The sequence below is a fragment of the Cydia fagiglandana genome, chromosome Z, assembly GCF_963556715.1.
Source record: "Cydia fagiglandana chromosome Z, ilCydFagi1.1, whole genome shotgun sequence".
In the NCBI taxonomy this organism is placed as follows: Eukaryota; Metazoa; Arthropoda; class Insecta; order Lepidoptera; family Tortricidae; genus Cydia; species Cydia fagiglandana.
The window spans coordinates 35,632,664-35,653,094 of NC_085959.1; the positions used below are offsets into that span (position 1 = coordinate 35,632,664).

A 20,431-nucleotide genomic window follows, 5' to 3' on the forward strand; every position below is an offset into this window, starting at 1 on the left:
TATGTTTATTTCATTCGACGAATATGTTTATCGAGTATTTTTTTCATTGGCCGGGCTCTATTGTTCGGTGCCCACGGTGAACGTGACGTCGAGTTGTGAAATGGATACATGATTAAGACTAATTTTGACAATTTTTCATTTTGATCTAATGGAGCAACCTTCGACACTCATGTTGAAATACGTGTTGTAAAACTACATACATAATGCATTAATGACAGATATTGAAATACCAGTTGTTAGCGTGTTTTGGTTGATTGCGGATAGCATAATTTTATATTGAAGACATTAGGTGTGGTCCTGGTGGTAGCTTATTATTTTTACATATTTAACTACATCAAGGTTATTATTATTCATTATGATTATTACGAGTATAATACGGAACAAAATGTTTGGCCTAAGAAAAATATCACTATTGCCTTTCGGTAGTGACCGTTTTATTTGAAGTAACTCAACAATTTTTGTGGATGGGAATTTTGTTACAAATATTATTACTAATCTTATGTTTTTGACTTGTAAATAGTACCTACAAACAAACCTGAAAAACTGGGCGATATTGGAAATGTTAAATAATAGTGTTAGGTATTGGATGCAAATTCTCACACTCTGATTTATTTATGTACGTATGCTTTGTGTTTTCCCTTTTGTAAGCTCTACTACTCCAGTAGGTAGTCGTAGGTATTGTGTTTCGTATCTAATGTAGGTACATGAGATACGCGTGTGTAAAGTGGGTTTGCCGTTAGCTGTCCACAATGTCCGAGTGGTTCCGTCGCGTGGCCGCAGCGCCACATTTCTCTTGACATCCAAGTGTCATGTTACAACAAGTTATGGACCTAAATAGCTGCTACAAACTATGTGTTCTTTTACTACGCTTATTTATTATTATTCGTGTTCTATTGTTATTATATATGTGGGCAGCGTTTACACTTGATTATCACACGAATATTTTGACGTTAACTAGGTATTCGACCGGCATCTTCCGCAGGCAAGCCTTGTTGTCACTACGCCTTATAAAATAAACTCCCCGCCACATCTGTCTGTATGTCTGTATGTTCGCGATAAACTCAAAAACTACTGAACGAATTTTCATGCGGATTTCACCTATCAATAGAGTTCCTGTGAAATGTTTACATGTATGCTTTGTTAAGGTTTTCTACTACCCGTGCGAAGCCGGGGCGGGTCGCTAGTAATAGTTTTACATATTATAGGTACACAACTTCGTCGGTCCGATGGAAAAAATATTTCATAAATATTAGGACATGCTAAGATATATTAAGAAGTCATAACAGGAGAATTTTTTCTTAAACATATAATAGATATAAAAATATTCGTATTCGCGGAATGTCAGCATTTATACGAATATACAAATATTCGTATTCGTCTATTTTAACCTCCGGCTAGCTTGTAAGCTTGGTCGGTAGGTGGTCCTGCTGCTACGGTTGTGGTCGTGGTTTCGAGTAAGGGCAAGTATTTATGTAATTGCGTAATGTAGACCAATAAGGTAAACTATACTAACGTTTTCTCCCCTCCAATGGTTGAACCCTTCAACCTTAGTGAAAGGCTGGTGAAATTGCGTTGTCTGAAATAATTTGATTATTTCAAATATTACATAAAGTAGAAAGAACTTCACTAATCTTTCTCCTTTTCCGAAGGTTTCATGGAGTTATTATTAAGTAACAGTCAGACAGTATATTGGCCTTGACAAAAGACTCAGGACCGGACCGACGTGGTAAAAACGTTGTTCAGCATGCTGTTGTAAATTTGTATGTACATACACCAAGCTAATGCTCAAGTAAAACTTGAACGTACACAATATGTGTAGTAAAACCTTTTTTGGTTACGGAATGTCGGTAACCCGAGAAGCAATATTGGGCTAGCAGGTTGATTAGGTTTTGATGTTACAATCGTGATTCCGTAATATTAAATGGGCGGAGACGTATTCCATGCCAGTTTGAGATTTAAGCAGCAGATACTAGTATGCGTAGCACATATTATTAGAGCATTTTCTACTTTGACAGCTAGAAAGTTGAGTATCGTTTAATGTTAAATATATTAAAAACGGGTCACTCACGTATTTTAATATATAAAATAATAATAATATATTAATATATAATATGTCATAATATAATATGTGTTGTGTGTAATAATATGTAATATGTGTGTGATTTAATATGTCTGTGTCTCACGGAAGTTTCGTTTAATGTTGTATCTATATTGCTATTAGAAGACACATGATTATTGACAAGGTTAGAAGAACATTTTGACTTGAACCAATTTTCTACAGTTTTTAATTTCACTTCATTTCGTGTTTATTATATGAATAATTAAACCTAAACTACATCCTAAATGTACTTTAGAAAATGCGTTGATCACGGAATTCCAGACCATTTTTAATTACCAATTATAACATTATAAATTGTTAACAGTTGGTGTTTTTTCATAAGTATCTAGATGCTTTTTTTATGGATTTATAATTTGTAGATATTTTTGCTATCGTACTTCTTGGTATAGGCCGTAACACTAATAAGCAGTACGTGAAGTATACATATATATGATATGAATATAAAACCTCCAAACCTGACCGAGCAACTTTTTAGAACTTAAATATGTAAAGAGGTAGAGGTTAATTTACTTTAATGAATAATGATTTATCGCAGTTTCTCACAGATTTAAATGCCAAATCATCGTCTTTAATATTACACGACACGCTTCGTATGATTCATCATTCAAACCTCTAATCAATGAGAGTAACTTTTTATATCAGTCTCATACCGATCTACTTATTTTATTTGGCGTATTTTGAATTCTAACATTTACGGTTTTGTTTTGCCAAGGATTTCGTTAATTCAATATACTTAATAAAAGTTATAAATCGGATGTTAACAGCGAACGGTTATTAAGTTATTATTATGTACAGATTTTATTATGCAACTGATTTTTTGGTAAATGGTAGAGGTTGCACAATGACAGGTTTTATTGAGACCTCTAGTGTCAATTAACCTTTGCTTATGGGCCACTGCATTCATTAGGTACCTACTCGGTTCTTTGCTTGTCGATTAATGCGTTAAAAGTCTGAAATCATCTTGACCTTTTTTAATTAGATGCAAATCGTTATTGATACGGATCGATCATGATGTTACCTTAAATTATAAGTTTATTAAGCTTTCAATATTAATTAGGTAAACGTTGCGCAAAACAATCAATGAACAAAGCAAATATGTACATACAATCTGTATAAAGCCGATAAATAAAATCATCATAACAAGACCTCTAGCTATCCTTCTAATTTATGAAGAAATATTTCATTTTTAGCTTGTAGTCCAACAATTATTAAAAATAATATGTACTTTATCATCAACCTGGCAGTGATTAAAAAACAAAAGATACAATAACAAGTATAACAACGAATTATAAAAATAACTCAATCATGTGAGTGCAGAAAAAACGTGTAATGATAGGTTGATGAGGTAGATGTCTGACTTGCACTTGAAATCGGATTTTTTGCTGAAACCGAAACCGAAGGTTCGGTTTTGCTCTAGTTTCTACCGAAACCGAAACTGGTTATCACCGAAAATACGGTTCGGCAGTTGTGGTCAAAACCGAATGATATTTATGCCAAAAATCCAAAACCTGCCGAAACCTAAAGCTAAACTTCTGTCGGACACTTGTTTTTTTCTATGAACGGGGACACTGTATCAGAATCCTCAGCGTTTAACTAGTCGTTTACCAATCTGCGCCGCACCTGTACCACCACAAATTCCGAAAGCTTTGTACATTCGTACGTCGGAGCTTAATTGCAGAGTAGTGAGTATTTATTTAATTTTTTTAGTGACTCATTTGAAAGAAAATTTGTTCGTACCCAACCTCTTAAATGCCGACATATTAAATGACTATAATAAAAAACATAGAAGGGCATTTTAAATAAACTCAATTTAATTAAATTATTCAATTATAGTGTAGTTGTTAAATGTAATCGTTTAACATTTTAATTCGTCTCAAGACTTATGAACAGACGAGGTATATTGTACAAATACCCCGGACCACGGGAGACGGTAATATTGTCTCTCTTCTTAAAATAATGTTAATGTTAATGATGTTTTATTTCGTCGCTTTTCTGTCGCAAAGTGCGAATGTATTCCAATTAATTCATTTATAATGCTCTTCTATTAAAAAAATATATATTTGTTAAATTTTATTTAATAATAGCTTTAAGTCTATATGTCCTAACCTAATGTACCTATTGGGAACGTGCGAAGTCGGTGGCGCTGATCGTCACAAACACAGGTAATCTTATGGAATGTCCGAGATTAGTACTAGCGGCAGCCGCTTGAACTAATTTTACTCCATAAGATTTAACGTAGAAATTCCGCCAAAATGAGGGCAGCACCAGTCGTGCACATAGCGAATATTGTATGTCCTAAGATACTGGAGCAAGCTGTGGTTACCTATGATTGGACAAACGTCTACTTTTAATATTATGTAAGCTACTGATTATTTTTTCATGTCTCTTGGTCTGTTGGTGATCCTAAATAGTTAAATAAAAAAAAAATATGATGATGTAATAGTATGATCTACTTATGATCACCGGCATATTTGTATTTCCACTGATACTTTTTCTGGGCCCTTGGGTAAGGCTTATTGAATGACTCACTCATTTCATACAAATTGAATTAATGCCTTATCTGAAATTTATTATTAAAACTTGTAGCGCTACGATCAAAACTAACGGCAATAAGGAAAACAAAGGAGAAAGGTTTTTACTATGTGTAGTCATTCCTTACTATACATACATTTTATCATTAGAAAATATGCGTCGAAGAGACTACATACGTTCTCGAGTATGTCTTGGAGTTTGCCCCTTAAAGAGGCTTGGCCTCGTTTGTAACGAACATTGCCAAACAGGTTTGCATCTCCCGCAACCCGACTACACTGACGTCACCTCCTGATTATTATCGAGTGTAATCAAGTGTTCAGGCAATTTCACGTGTTATAGCGTTTGTCCACCGTAACACGATTAACCCATCAAAAAAAGTTTCCTTATAAAAAATCGCATATTCTAAACCTACTACATAATCTTAAACGTAATTCATGATTCATGATTCAACTACATATTATAAGTATTTATGGACTATATTTACAATACGTATGATAGGAGAACACGTGTTTAATGTTTATAAAACACAACCTCTTTCTGTAATGGCACAAATTGTTTCAATATGTAATAAATAGAAACGTATTCTCGTTAAAGGAAGAAATTGTGATATAAAGTGTGACGGCGTGTCTGCGTATGCAAATGGGATTAAATAACTATAAAGTCACGGCCGTACTGTACTCTGGATCGCGTGAACGCATGCAGTTTAAAAATGTCAACCGCGTTTAATTGTGACTTGACTTGTGATTACAATATATCTAGAGAGTAATAACGCGGCGGGAGTGTAATAATTCTTATGTTACTGTTTTACTTAACAGCATACTTTCTGATTCATTATGGTTTAAATAGTTAAGACCTGGCCTGTAAAATTACTATTACTGTTTGAATTATTTGCGTGGCTTCGATCAGTGTGGTAACAAAATATTCGTTTATATTTTTTTAAAAGATATATACAGGGCGTCCCACAGCTATGCCACATGGAGGGTAAGTACCCTGAATATTGTAGATAGAACATTTTGCTGAAAGAAGACATTATTTTAATTTAAAAAACAATTTAAACTGCATTCATAGATTTTTAAATAAGGGAATCGAAACCGCTACACGAAAAAAAAAACACCCTGTAGCTTTTTCATACCGATCGAAAGGCTTCATCATAAGGATTATTTTTTGCTAAATAACATAGTGTCGGTAATAAAAAGAAAACCCATGAATTTTAACATTTTTAATTCAAATTAACCAATTTAATTTATCAAATGCTCAAAAAGAGTGTCATTCTGTTGAATACAAAGCCGCTCTCTTTTGATTATTTCGCTAAATTTCACATCAAATGTTAAAATTCATGGTCTTCCTTTAGTTTCTGACACTATGTTATTTAGCAAAAAATAATCCTTATGATGAAGCCTTTCGATCGGGATGAAAAAGCTACAGGGTGTTTTTTTTTTCTCGTGTAGCGGGTTCGATTCCCGGTTCAACCATGTAATTATTTAAAAATCATGAATGCAGTTTAAATTGTTTTTAAAATTAAAATAATGTCTTCTTTCAGTAAAATGTTCCATCTACAATATTCAGGGTACTTTCCCTCCATGTGGCATAGCTGTGGGACGCCCTGTATATGTTAAACCTGCCAGCGCCACTCCCATAACAAAGCCCGATTCTGATTTTAATTTATTGTTCTGTTTGATGGTAAATGGAGTAGAATAAATAATATGTATTAAAACAAACGATGATTTCTAATGATATATTATGTAGGTTGCTCTCTAAGTTGAGCGTAGTCATATGTAGGCTGTAAGTACCGTTGAAAACTGTGTCAGCCTAAAGGGTTTCTCGGCTCGAGTCACGTCGATCGGGTGTCACACAGTGAATAGTGCATTCACGACTTATTTATTAATTGATTTCTTTTCATAAGACATTGAATGCGCACTCTAGCAGAGGAAGTGACCTTTATTCCCCTTTGTTCGTTCTATGCAGGCACGTTTATGAATGGTAAACATTGAGGGACTTATAATTTACAATACAGCTTGACTGCGTACTGCTTTTAAAGCTAGCTGGCTTTAATTTATAATCGCCTTTATGTATGATTGTTCACGTATATTATTTTAATTAGCGGCAAACAACATCACGTTAAATATTTTAGTTGCTGTACCCATGTGTAGTGATGCTATTGATGTTGTTCACAATGTGCGTTTAATAATAAATTAGTTTACACTGAGCACAACAAAATCCTGACCAAACTAATGAAACATTATAATATGTAGAGTACATATATGTATCCTTAAAAAAATTAAAAATACAAAAGAGCCGATTCTATACAACTCGTCGGAACAGGGTTAGTAGTCCAACTCTAATTTGTTCTTTTAGATCTGTCGGACCTGGATCCACAAGCCAAAATTTCAGTAGAAACCCTCCGTTAAACCCTCTATCACGAATCGGCACATATAAATAGATGTGAACATAGAAACATTGGCGGAGGGACGTGGATTTAAATATTGGTTCACCTTTTCCCTTACCGAAGTCAATCAAATTCATGTGATGTGAGCCACAAGCCAAGGTAGACCGTTTCCTGAGTTCATCAATACACAAATTAATGAAATATTTTCTCGACAATGCGTATGACGCGACGTGATTGTTTCGTTACACAACGGATAATATGGAACTGCTTCTATTCGTAGGTACTTGGAAAATGTTACAGAATCTTGTTACGCAATGTCATTACGTATCTCGTCAGGTAAATATTGACATTTAATTCCGCATATTCTCTTCCCCATATTTGCAAAAGGAAAAGATAAAATATTCATGCAATATTCGGACAAACCGGTGAAGATACTTATTCTTTTTTAATTGCTCTCATCTATCAAATTTTGTAACTGTCAAGTCAGTAGATATTAAACTAAAAGCTGTAACATCGCATCCACAGAACTGTTCCGTAGTAGGTTGCTCTATCGTAAAGATCGGCCTCCTTTCAATAGAGTGTCAGCAACCTTCACGGGCTATACGCGTATCCATAGCTATCGGTACGTAAAGTCGGTGTAGTAAAGATGACAATGGAGTCACACTTGCGGTAATAAATAGAACACGACGACTGCCTCAAATGAAAACATTTGTAATAATGCAGACAACGCAGGTTATGCATTCAAGTCTAAAAAGGGGGGGTTTTTATTAGGTAACTTTGGAGCTAATAAGTGAAAATCTAGAAATAAATACTCATATCAATAACGTATGTACGATGACACAGTTAAGGTTACTCGTATTCACTGCAAATGTAACATTTTCAGGGTTACATGTGACACTAGTTGAGTCATCAGATCACAACATAATTAATGAGCTTACAGTCGGGCTAAGTAGATAGGTACAAATATATATTTTGTGTGATAATGTTATTTATTTATTTTATCACTTTAATAAAATGTGACATCTGTGAAGAATATCAATGGAGCTTACAGTTATGCAATCTCGGGTATTAAATTCCTCAGGAGAGACCCGGGTGAAATGGGATACCTTACCATAGACAAATGTAGCATAGTATAAAGTATAAAACGGTTCATCAAAATAACATCAATTATTTATTTTATGTATTTTACTTATTGACCTTATTGTATTATACTGCGTATTTCTTGATAAATTAATTTTATGTTCATTGACTGTCACGTTTTTAATAAACAAAATATAATATCAAAAGTACTACGCCTACGGCCCTACGTACACTTTAATTGGCACCACGGACATTACTAATGGAATCCCTGAATACATCGAGCTTAATTATTGTTCCAACAACATAAAGTGCATTGAACGAAATGGCTACATACTCGAAGTTACTTTAATATCTGTACAAATTATTTCAATATGTTAAGAACTGGCATTTACATAAATATCTACCGATCAAATTAAGGTATTAAGTGTGTTCTTTTTATGTGACATTTTACAGAATCGTTTATTTTAAGGTATACATACTCTTTTTCGTTATAATCGAATATAGTCACTTTGGTTGTTAAATGTGACGTAGGTAATTATTTGTTTTTAATATTTCGTAGTTACTATTATGCATATATTTAATTTACAGTCGTAGTTTTAGATACATAACTGTAAAGAAATAACTGCAGTCAGTGCAATTATTTTTTATTATAATATAAATGAGTAATGCACGACTAGTGAAAATAAGGTAACTTAATTAGTAAATGAATATTATTCTTCTTATTTATACGTCAAATCATAACAAATGTGCACCCGCAAGCGTCAGCCTACTCAACTCAAGTGAATTAAAATTTCGACTGAAGGTGAAGGTACTGATCATGTTGTGGCCATAATATTAAGGTATTACGGCTATTATAGTGGCCTGATAAAACAAACACCAACTTATATAACATTCTCACGGTTCATAAGTAGATGTGTGGACATCTCCATCCATATGCATGTGTATATCCATACGGTGTTGTAATATAATTAGAGCTTATGTATGTGCTGCGGCTGCTGGTTATGCTGTATAATTACTGGCATAGCGAGTGGGGCGACGCCCTTTGCAGGCGGTGGACAACTGACCTTTGCGTTTCCACCGCGTTTCCACGGACACAGAACCGTGACGCTGCGGATTTTAAACAACATAATAGCGACGTAGACTGATGTAGAATTTCATAACACAATAGATGGATAGAGAATAGGCAAATCGTACAATTACCTAAGTAAAAATTTCAAGCAAGCGTTTAACTTTATAACCGTTTTAACCTCGAGCTACCAAGATGTATATACAAAGGTTTCAAATTCCATTATTTTTATGTTTTAGATACGTTTATATTTTTATATAACATAATTACATTAATTGCACAAATTGACAAGTTCCACAGTAAGCTCAGTAAACAGTAAGCTCAGTAAAGAGGTAGAGTCGTGGAATGTATAGGGCCCAATATAGAGTCTGGCTACTGAAATATTACACAAATGTTTGGCGGGAAATTCAAAAAATCTTGGGCTGGTCACACTTTGTGTAGTAGGAATTATAGTTTTGATACTAGACAATATTTTTGATTTTCTGTGCATAAGTAAGGTACCTTAGTTATAAGTTAAATATACGTTGGCGTGCACTCAAAGTCAGCGCACATAATTTCTACCACTATGTATTTAAGTACAGTCATCGATAAACACATGATAACACTTTCTCACCATATATATACCATTGTAACAAGGCGAAAAATGAAATGTAATGTAAATAAGACCTAGCTCGATAATACCGTAATATTAATCCATCACCAAAAAAATACATAAGTACTATGCCAAATATGTTAAATGCTAAGTATCAAAATATGTATAGGGCACCAACCTTCGGATTTGTTTACATTTGTTTAGGAGTTGTAAACATTGTATTTTCGTGATACAACGCTACACGTCGACTTCGCACATTGTCGTAATTATTTACGAGCTTAAGTTATAGTTTGCGAACTTCACTCAAAACAGACATAATTCATATTATTAAAAATAAACCCCTTAAAAACCGCAAACAATTTGAATGAATGACATAAATAATTGACAACTGACTTTCAGCTTTTTTTTTAAATCATAGACAATTGGTGATACAACTACGAAATATCTGTCAACATTTTTTGGCTAGCCAGACTCTATTCTACTACTCTTTTCTTTTCGAACAGGCATAACCTAGAAGTTTTTATTGCAATAACGAGTGCTAGACACTATCAGAATCCTCAAAAAGATACTTTATAGTACAATATTTCACCTTTAAATAGGGACATACCAGATACATCTTTACATTTAGAATCCCGTCATTTCACTTGTTGGATTTTAAAGTCTATTTTTTTATTCGACAGACTAAAATGACATTTTACAATGTGAACATAAAATAACATTTCATAGTATGAAATGTCATTTTAATCTACCGAAAAAAAAAATAGACTTTAATGTAAGCCGTTTGCAAGGTCTCTATCTATAGAAATGTCCGGCATTGACTTTCATTGCTGACTTTTGCACTAATTTAATGCAGTTTCACACAGATTCAGACAGATACAATTAATATCCTCGCATAAATAGGGTCGATTGACATTCAGAAACCAATTTTTAACATGCTTATTTCTGTAACTCTGAACCCAATCACACACTACTTATACACTTGAGATAACCTTCGACCAATGGTCTCTTACGTGATGTTTAAAGGTTTGATGTGTAATTTAATTTAAGTATTCAGGCCAACGAATTACCATAACATAAATACATATTGAGTAAGTTAAGAAAAGCGTAGCTTTCTTAATAAATTTTTCCAGTACACATGACCCGGAAAAACACGATACGAGTTAAATTGCTTTTTTAAACATGTTTAAGTTGACTATATACGGAGTAAATCTGCTCCTAAGCAGACCAAAGGTTAAAGGGCCCTTTGCGTATTGCCGCACGCCTCCCAAATGTCCGGGACCCCATGGTCCCGAGATATGAAAAGACACCGCTGATGACGAAACGGCTATTTTTGAGATTAATGGAAGCATTCATCCGAGTATACAATCAAACAAAAAAAAAACAATATGCAATACGTCGTGAGTAAAAATACAGGTTCACATAATATTACTTCAAGGTAAGCTTTAATTCAAGGGTGATTTTTTAATGCTGAGCTTAATTTTTATCTCAAATCTTAATACTTCATTGTTAACTCGGCAATGCGAATAAAGTGTAAATGCAGCATCGCTTCAAGGTGTTAATGCTTTAAGTAAACCCCCGTTTTAAGTATAAACGCATTTCCTCCTGTTAAACTTTTAACTTTTCTACTGCTAATACAAACGAAGTATAGTTAAAAGTAGTTTTCCTAAATGCCTTGGTGAAAACTAGTTTGAGCTGGGATTTTTCAGTCAAAACTCGTTATCCCTAATTATTCTAAATAAATTTCAGTTAAAACTAGTATTCACGGTATTCTGTTAGAGTCAAAAATTGATGCGATGACGAGCGAAGCAGAGAAGATTTCAGACTATAACAAAATGTTTACAAAATTTATTAATTTTTTCCTATTACAGTAAACTTGATTTTTTTTGATGCACAGTCGCCATCAGATATATCGGAGCGGCTGAAGTGCTCACAGATATCTGAACAGGTCGCTATTGTCAATGTGTCAGAGTGCGTGTCCAGATTTTTGTGAGCACCTCGGCCGCTCCGATTTATCTAATGGCGATTGTACTACAGCAAAGCTTAGCTGTTAAAACTTTAAAGGTGGCACAATATTACTGACTGGTTGGTTGACTGGTAGAGAATGCCTTAAGGCATTAAGTCCGCCATTTGTACCTTCATGTATTGTGCAATAAAGATTAAAATAAATAAATATTAATGGAAAGCCAATAAGAGGCGCATGGATGGTACTAAGATTATACCATACCTTTTGGTTTTCTTGCACTGCCCGCCTGCGCTGCGTCCCAATACTTATCGGTTATCGCACACATGACTGCGATACATGCATCTTGTCCACGTTTATAGTTCGTTTTTTTTAGCATTAGAAAGAACTTCGCAGAAGTAAGCTTGTGGTTCCAAATCCGGCACTTTTAGCGGTAATAATTTGAAGTAAATTATATGTATTGACCGTGCTACATTAGATAATTCAATAATTATTAACAATAAAAGAGCCTGATAAAAACTGTACGCTTACTTCTGTGGAGTTCTTTCTAATGCTAAAAAAAACGAACTATAGTAGTGTGTTTATAAATATATCGGCAACGCAACATGTCGCCGGTTGGCGATGTTCGTTTGTTTATTCGTAATAGTTAAGTTCATTGTCGTGTTACAGGCCGGTCTGGCGTTAAACCGGTGCCTCCCACGCGGTCCTCCGTAAAATGTAATATGGTTAGAAAAATATACCATAATATTTTAAAAATAAGATCTATATTAGAGTATATGGATGTTTATTACAGTTTTAAGATGAAGAACTAAACTGAAGATGGTAATTGAATAAGATCTTAAATCACAGCAACACAACGTATTAAAGTGACATTCCATTTCCAACTGCAGCTGCAATACTGTTCATTTTACTATGGAAACGCGTCGCTGTCAGTGTCAATTTCCATAGAAAATGAACAGTATTGCAGCTGCAGTTGGAAATGGAATGTCACTTTTACGCTGTGGTTTTTATGCGAAGCTGTATAAGTATAGTACAAGTCATGAAAAAGAGTTAAAACTGCAAAACGTGATGTAGTTCAGGGTTTTAAATAAGTTGGTGGCAATATAAACTGGAGTGCCCTGTAACAATTTATGCAGTTTTCTATCTAAATATGACAGTATGGGGTTCTTATATATTTCTTTTTTGTATACACTCACGCATTTTCTATTTAAGTTAGTAAATAATTGCCACCTAATTTAGATATGGTATTCATTTGACATTACTCTCATGATTACATTTTCAATATTTAGGTACTTACAGTGGTAGAATACATACACAACATATTTCTATTACATTTTCAATATTTAGGTACTTACAGTGGTAGAATACATACACAACATATTTCTAAATAAGCTTCAGGTATGTCTTCGAATTTCTTACTTGGATGCATTGGACAATAACCTTTAAATTAGGGTTAAAGTGAACGTTATCTTTGTATCAATCGAGCGTTAATTTAATTTGCTTTAGGGCCGAAGGCCCTTAACAAACAGTCAAGTTGTGCGTTGGCATAGACTACATCCTGTCGACTCCTCATTATGTAACGTTTAGGAAGACTAGCAGCAATCATAAAGTAGGTACTTGTGAAAATTTACATCGGGAGCTGTACCAGTGAGCCACACCTAACATCATTTGATAGTAGTGGCTATGTTAAATAGCTGTCGATCCCCTTCGCCATTTTGAAACATCTGAATTCACAAAAATGTTCTACCTATCTCGAATCTGCTTACAAAATTTCACGAATACCTACCGATTGAGAAATGCGATGTGCAGAATTTTTGTAGAAGTCGTTTTGTTTACTTGAATGGATGGAATTAGGGAATGCAATACCGGGATACCAGGATCCCGAAATACCGGGATCCCGCATGCAATTTGCGGGATTAATCCCGCTCGTAAATTAAGCGGGATCCCGCGGGATTTGCGGGATCGAAGAGCGACGTGGTTCTTACGTGTTACTACAAGGAACACAGGCTCGGGCACGTCCCTACTGGCGAAAATTCTTCACGGAGCCTAAATGCATCTATGGAGGAAAGGGGTAATGACACGGAAGAGCATTTTGCCCGAATTTGTCTATTTATTTCATCACACTTTCTCGTAAAAGGTGTTATTTTACGTAGGCGACGCGGTCCGTAAATCTTAAATTTGTACCCAGGGAATTTTGTTATGTAGGTACGTCCGAAATTAGGCAGATTTTTTATTGTTTTCCCTCTTTTTTCCTCACAGGTGTGATGAAAGACATTGCGTGTGCCACGAGTGGTACAGGACTTACGAAATCGCGTTAATTAAGCCTTTACACACGCTCTTAAATTCTTGATTACTGTCATTATACCGTATTCTTTTAATACAAAATGTACTATTTCTAATTTTAGTTTACTTTTTGTTTTCAACCATCAAATTCTTGCGGGATCCCGCAAATACCGGGATCCCGCGGGACTTAAAATGGCAATCCCGCGGAATACCGGGATTGAGTTCCTCATGCGGGATTGCATTCCCTAGGATGGAATGGTTAAAACTCTGAGCTTCAAGCGCCACGTAGGTACAGTCGCCATCGGAACAGCCAAGGAAGTCAAAAATATCTAAACATGCACTTAAACGGCTGAACAGTAAAGCATTCTTTCAGATATTTGTGAACACCGTGGCCGCTCCGATGTATCTGATCGCGACTGTTCTGAACGCGAGCCGTCTTCTATACTTTGTCTAGTAGGTTAGTGATCTGTAGCATTGAGTCACTGTTTTAGACGTCCCGCCAGTGTTTAACAGATTAACGCTCATTGGCTGAACAATTGTTCCACTTTACTTCCATCGTCCTCAGGACTGCTTCCCAACTTTTGAGGCAAGAGAGCTTATTGAGGATATATACAATGAGCATCAAATAGATAGTGACGGCCAAAGTGGCCAAATATATCATAGCATACCTTTGTTAAGGATGTGTCACGATATATTTGGCCACATTGGCCCTCACTATATATTTGATGCTGGCTGTATTATGTTTATCAGGTCCCGTTTAGCACCTAATATGGCCTCTTGACAGCTTCCGTAAAATGGCAGTGTGTACCTAACCTAAACACGCCGCCAAAGGCAAGCTGAATTAAAAAAAAAAGCACACACATACTTATACCTAATACAAGCGTACCTATTACAACGAACAATATAACACAATAAAAATACAAAACAACAATAAAAAAGTATAATTAGTATAAGAACAACTTATTTATGAAAGGAAGGAAAAATGGACAAAATAAATTCACACAATAAAATAAGCCAGTTTTTCTTATTCTTATTTCAATTGTTACATTTTAATTTTATCATTTTAGAGAACTGCGCTAAAAGTCAATACGCAAACTGTGCAGTTAACAGCATCAGTTATATTCATTTAAATAAAAATACCTTTTATGTTTCGTGCAAAAATACTTTGAACCGACAAAGGTGTTCCGCATTTCGAACATAATTTAATTCTGAAATGGAAAAGCTTTCATAAACATAGACTTTTATAAAATGAAAATTCATTTTGAGTATTTCATTTCCGTTTCCCACTGCATCTACAATGTGATTGGAGCACTTCCAGTATCTACCTATCGAGTTTCACACTGAAATTCACGTCCACACTGTCACGAAAAATCCAATATCACTGGTAGCAAATCTTTGTTTGTCCAAGAGTAGGTATTTCAGGATTTTGATTTGTGTTTCATGTTCCATAGCGGGTTCGCATCACAAAGGGATTCTTATTAATTTTATTTTAGATTCAGAAATAGAATCGTATTATACTCTAAGGTGGGTATCTAAAGTTTAGATTCTAAACTCGATTTATACAATAGTTTCCTATTTTGAATCAATATAAACGAAGTAACATAATTTTTGTAAGGAAATACAGGCCACCTAAATATTACGTAAGTTGAAAACATGATTTTTGTTCATATAGATATTGTGTTGTTTTCAGTGTGATCCGATAGGTTTTGTAAATATTTGTTTAATATTTGAATAATTTACGTGGCCTCCGCTCTGCGCACCGCGTCGTCGCGTCCTTGCCAGCCGGTAACTGTGAGGTAACCGAGAGCGGGTGGGCGGCAGTTTCAACGGGAGGCAGGGAGTGTCCATACTGTACGTTAGTACTCTTTATTATACTGTGACTAGGTCGTGTAGCTTCTTCGACATTTTATCATTATTTTGTTTTCCTAAATATTGCTCAATGAATTTTACGTCGATGGTGCTTTAAACATATACATAACATAACATATATACCCTTTGGCCATATATTTCATTAATTACCTCAACGTCCTAGCTCGACTGAAAACACATTTTAGGTCGGGATTCCATTATGGGCGGTATGAAATAGTGCATGTCCATAAATGTTTGAGCTAAAAATCCCCGCAGCCCCACTTTCTAAAAGTTGATCTCATTAAATGGAAAATCTTTTAAAACATCGACCGGATCTAGGATTACTTGGTTATAAATGTAAAAAAATTACGAGGATTTTATGTATACATTTTCCGAGTGCACTTACGTTTTTGAAGACAAGTAGTTGTTGTGAAATCTGGTGCATTTTAAATTAAATGTCTGTTCTCTTTGTACATACTTTACTATCTATCTGCATAAATATTGTTATTGATTAAAGCTTTATTCATTGCTAACAGGTCCTTATTGATATACAAATAGTAAATTGCTGTTAGCCAATTTAATACGTACTTATTTGGAAGTGGACCCTCAATACACAACACAAAGTAATTTCGATGTGTGTATCAGTGTGCCTGTGTTGGCTGAATCAAAAGAAATAACGACGTTTGAATAATCAATTACAGGATCGCTCAGGAATCTTTATGTAGCTGAGGTTTCATTTTGAAGTTTTGCTCGAAGTTAATTATTCCGGGTTTCCAACTTGAAACAACTATGAACTGGAACTAGTCGTCCGGAAAAGTTTACCGAGCTGCCGCGTTACCGCAATATTGGTTCTGCTCTTAAATTGTACTGCTAGCTTGTTTAAAGTGCTTATATTCGTAATAATAACTACCGAAGACTAGGATAACTGGGCTAAGATTAACCACTGCACTCAAGTAAACCGCATACCATTCGAAAGTCCTTCAGTAACTCAAGAACTAAAGAAGTCGCGAAATACTCGTATATGTATTATAACAGTACACCGGCTATATGTTTTAACAAATATATAGTTTTCGGCCCGGCGTCAATGGCGTCAGCGTTGCAGCGTGTATGCACCTCGCCAATTGGGTACCAACATAAATAAATGAAAACAGTGTGACAATTTTGGATCATATTTGCTAAGCTGCAAAAGAGACAGTAACTGACTGCGATATCGTTTGTTTCAGACACTGCTCCTAGCGCAGGCAGCGGCGCCGTTGTGGGTGTGCCGCCGTCATGGGAGCCCTTCTACTGCGTGCTGCAGCAGGACAGGCGGGTCCTCACCGCCTACACTAGCGAGGAGCTTGCTGTAAGTACCACAGATCTTTAGAACTTGTCTTGTCACATTTGCGTATTTAATTTGGTCAGATCATGTTGCGCTGAATGTATGCGGTTGGAGCTGTTATATTATAATACAGTCTTGATTTTACAAATTACTGACATTAAAATCGATCAGCCAAGCCGTCACCAGTGGCCAGTATACTGTATTGGTCTACAATACCAGCCTTCGTGTTTTTTTAAAGATTTTATTATTATTACGACATACTGACGAATTACCAAGATTTATTTTATGGGTAAAAACCCAAAAATGTAAAAAATTTAGGTACCCTTTGTTATTACAGGCAAATGCGCTTGGCTAGACGTGTACACGGTGGGTACGGATCATTATTCAATAACTTAGGCTTTTATTGGAGATACGTGGAGAAATAAGAGGGAGGCCTTTGTCCAGCAGTGGGACAATTTGGGCTTATAATAAAATAAAGCTTTTATTGCATTATTTGCATACGTTTTGAGTTATGTCCGGTATATTTGAGTTTTTAGTTTTATTTTGTCGATATTCCCTGAACTGAACCCCTTAACGGTGTATTTCTAAACGGTATCCCTAATTAAAGACAATCGCTGCGGATATAACGCAACACCTTACAGACACTTGTGTAACTTCTTTTGTTTTGTGCGCTGCCATTCATAAATATTTTGTTCGGATCAATAGGTAAATGTATCGAAGTTTTTGCACACCGGACGCAGTTTGCTAAATCCGATAACCAATAGAGCGCGGCGGTCACTAGTAAGTGTATAAGTGAAATTGGTTTTTAATGTAAATGTGTTACTTCGTATAACTACACATGTAAAAGCTAGTTTTGAAACAACATTCATGGCACAGTTTATACACGCAAACACTTTTGGTTAGTGGTTGAACACTGTGTTAGAAATGTTGGTGTATCCTAGTTAATATTTACTGAGCTCTGAGTGATTGCAACTAATAGAATTATGATACGTAGTATAATTTCGATTGAATCATTTGGATTTGTTAACAAGTAGAATTACTTTGCGTAATCTAATGTACCTGGGGGAGACCGAGGTGAGTTGTGACAGAGGAGAGTTGTGACATTGACGATTTTTTGGAATCTAATAACTGTTAGCTAGCTCGTAACAATGTACGTTTGTTAGCTCGTAACTTGAACTAACAAACGCGCATTATTGCGACCTAGTTTTTAGTTAATAGATTCCAAAAAATCGAAGATGTCACAACTCTCCTCTGTCACAACTGACGTCGGTCTCCCCTACGTAGACGACTAGATGTGGGTAGAGTACCTATTCAAGCCAAGTTCAAAAGAAGAGAACATGGTAACGCAGCGGCCTATACATAAATATATTACACGAACCATTTGCAGCTCCAAAATTAATGTTTTAAAAGCACAACTCAAAATATTCGTAAGTAAATATATAAATTGCGAAGCATTCTTTCGTATAACCGAGTCGAGGTCGAGTAAGATTCTTTTATTTTACAATAAATTTCTATTTATCTAACTTATAAAAATACCCTTCATTAAAGCAATCCAAACAGGTCATCCCTAATTAGTTGTAATTTTATTAGCTTGTCTAGTCTAGCTTTTAAAATCTCCTAGATCTTTTGTGATTCCAATTCAGCGTTATAACGTGTCCCGATGGTGATGACGTATAAAAATAGGACTATTGCCCAACACTTAAAAGCGCGTTTGATGAATGTTCCGCATTCCGCTGAATGACTACTTGGTGTTGTCTCTCTCACTCATGCTGTAACTACGAGGAGTTAGTGTGAGAAAGAGCTATAACTCAATCTTCAGACCACATCACGCCCAAAATTCATTATATTAGTCATATTATTATATGTATGTAAGTATCTACTTTAAGTTGGCTAACACCGGTAATGCGTTAGTCATAGATTGTTACAGCTAACAATCGTAAATGAGCGAAGAAATAGAATGTTTATCTGTATTAGTTCATATTCTCAACGTGTAGTATAAAAAGACATAGGTACCTAGTAACTATAACAGTATAATTCATAAATATATAAGAAAAATTAAAACTGTGGTTTAAAATAAGTACAGATAATTAGGTCCCTTGCAAGAAGAATCTACAATGTATTTGTATATAAATAGACCTCTTTTTAATTTTTTTTTGTTTGGCGCCAGTTTAAAAATTTAAAAAGGTCTTCAATTGCCAGGGCCGTATAAAATCTTAATACATATGCAAATATTGTAAGCATATGTTCATTATAAGCACATTTACATTATCGTTTCGTGTTGAACTCTTCACAGGTACAAAAAATTGCGCCACTTAATAGACTTGGGCATGAGCAAGTTGGTATAATCGACCATTTATTGAAATTAGCGTTTTAAAAGCATTTCAATTGCCTTCTTTCTCAAGCTCGTATGTAATTAAACTGTAGCGTTACAAAAGTAACCTTGCTCGGTAAGAGACATGGGTCGTATTTCAGACGCACGTAAAGACATAGATGGGGTTAAAAAATAAGCAATCGATTTTTACCTGTACCTGTGGTAACCCTAATTAAAAGTACCCTATAATTTATCTGTATAGTTACTCGATTCTAGCCCTTAGTAAAACGGATTACGATCGCCGTAATGAGTCATCATGCTGCACGCAGTCTAGTGAAAGTACTCAGGAGAGCGAACGCGTGCGTTCTCTAGCGTTACACTGCTTTTGATTATCGTCATTATCGTTTATGGGGGAAACATAATATAAGAATTATGTTACGTGGATAGTTTTAAGCTTAATAAACTACGACTTACTCAGTTTCCGCTCTCTCCAATAGATCCATTACTTACATATAATTCGTGTGCTAGTCCTTCCCTGATGTTATAAATGTCTTGATAGTTTCGAACCATCATCAATATTATCATTAAGAAATAAATAACAGATAAGTAATAAGTATTATGGGACATCTCACTCAAATCGACACAGTCCTGCAGTAAGCGCATCAAAGCTTGTGTTGTGAGTATAGGTATCCCATACAACTTATACTCGATGACGATATTTGTAACAGATAGAAAAAGATAAATCTGCGATAAACACACAAACAAGTGCTCTTACTAGAATTCGACCGGGGCACACCCGTACCGACTAGGCTAGGGGGTCGTTGATTAAACGAGATATTCACTGAGCTTGACTATGAAGAGTATGAAGCGTGTGCTTAGTGATATCCACTCCACATAATGCACCTATCATACATAATCTAACCCTTTCTAAAC

At 35.2% G+C, this 20,431-nt stretch overlaps 1 protein-coding gene across 5 annotated transcripts in view; it reads left to right on the forward strand.

The window, feature by feature from the left end:
- The window catches only part of LOC134678621 (ras GTPase-activating protein raskol), a 212,688-nt gene that overhangs the window by 78,357 nt on the left and 113,900 nt on the right, over window positions 1-20,431 (forward strand). For all 5 annotated transcript variants that reach the window (XM_063537256.1, XM_063537252.1, XM_063537251.1 and 2 more), the window contains exon 3: window positions 17,090-17,211. In XM_063537256.1, coding sequence (XP_063393326.1) covers window positions 17,090-17,211 — 122 coding nt within the window. The remainder of the gene's footprint in view (window positions 1-17,089; window positions 17,212-20,431) is intronic.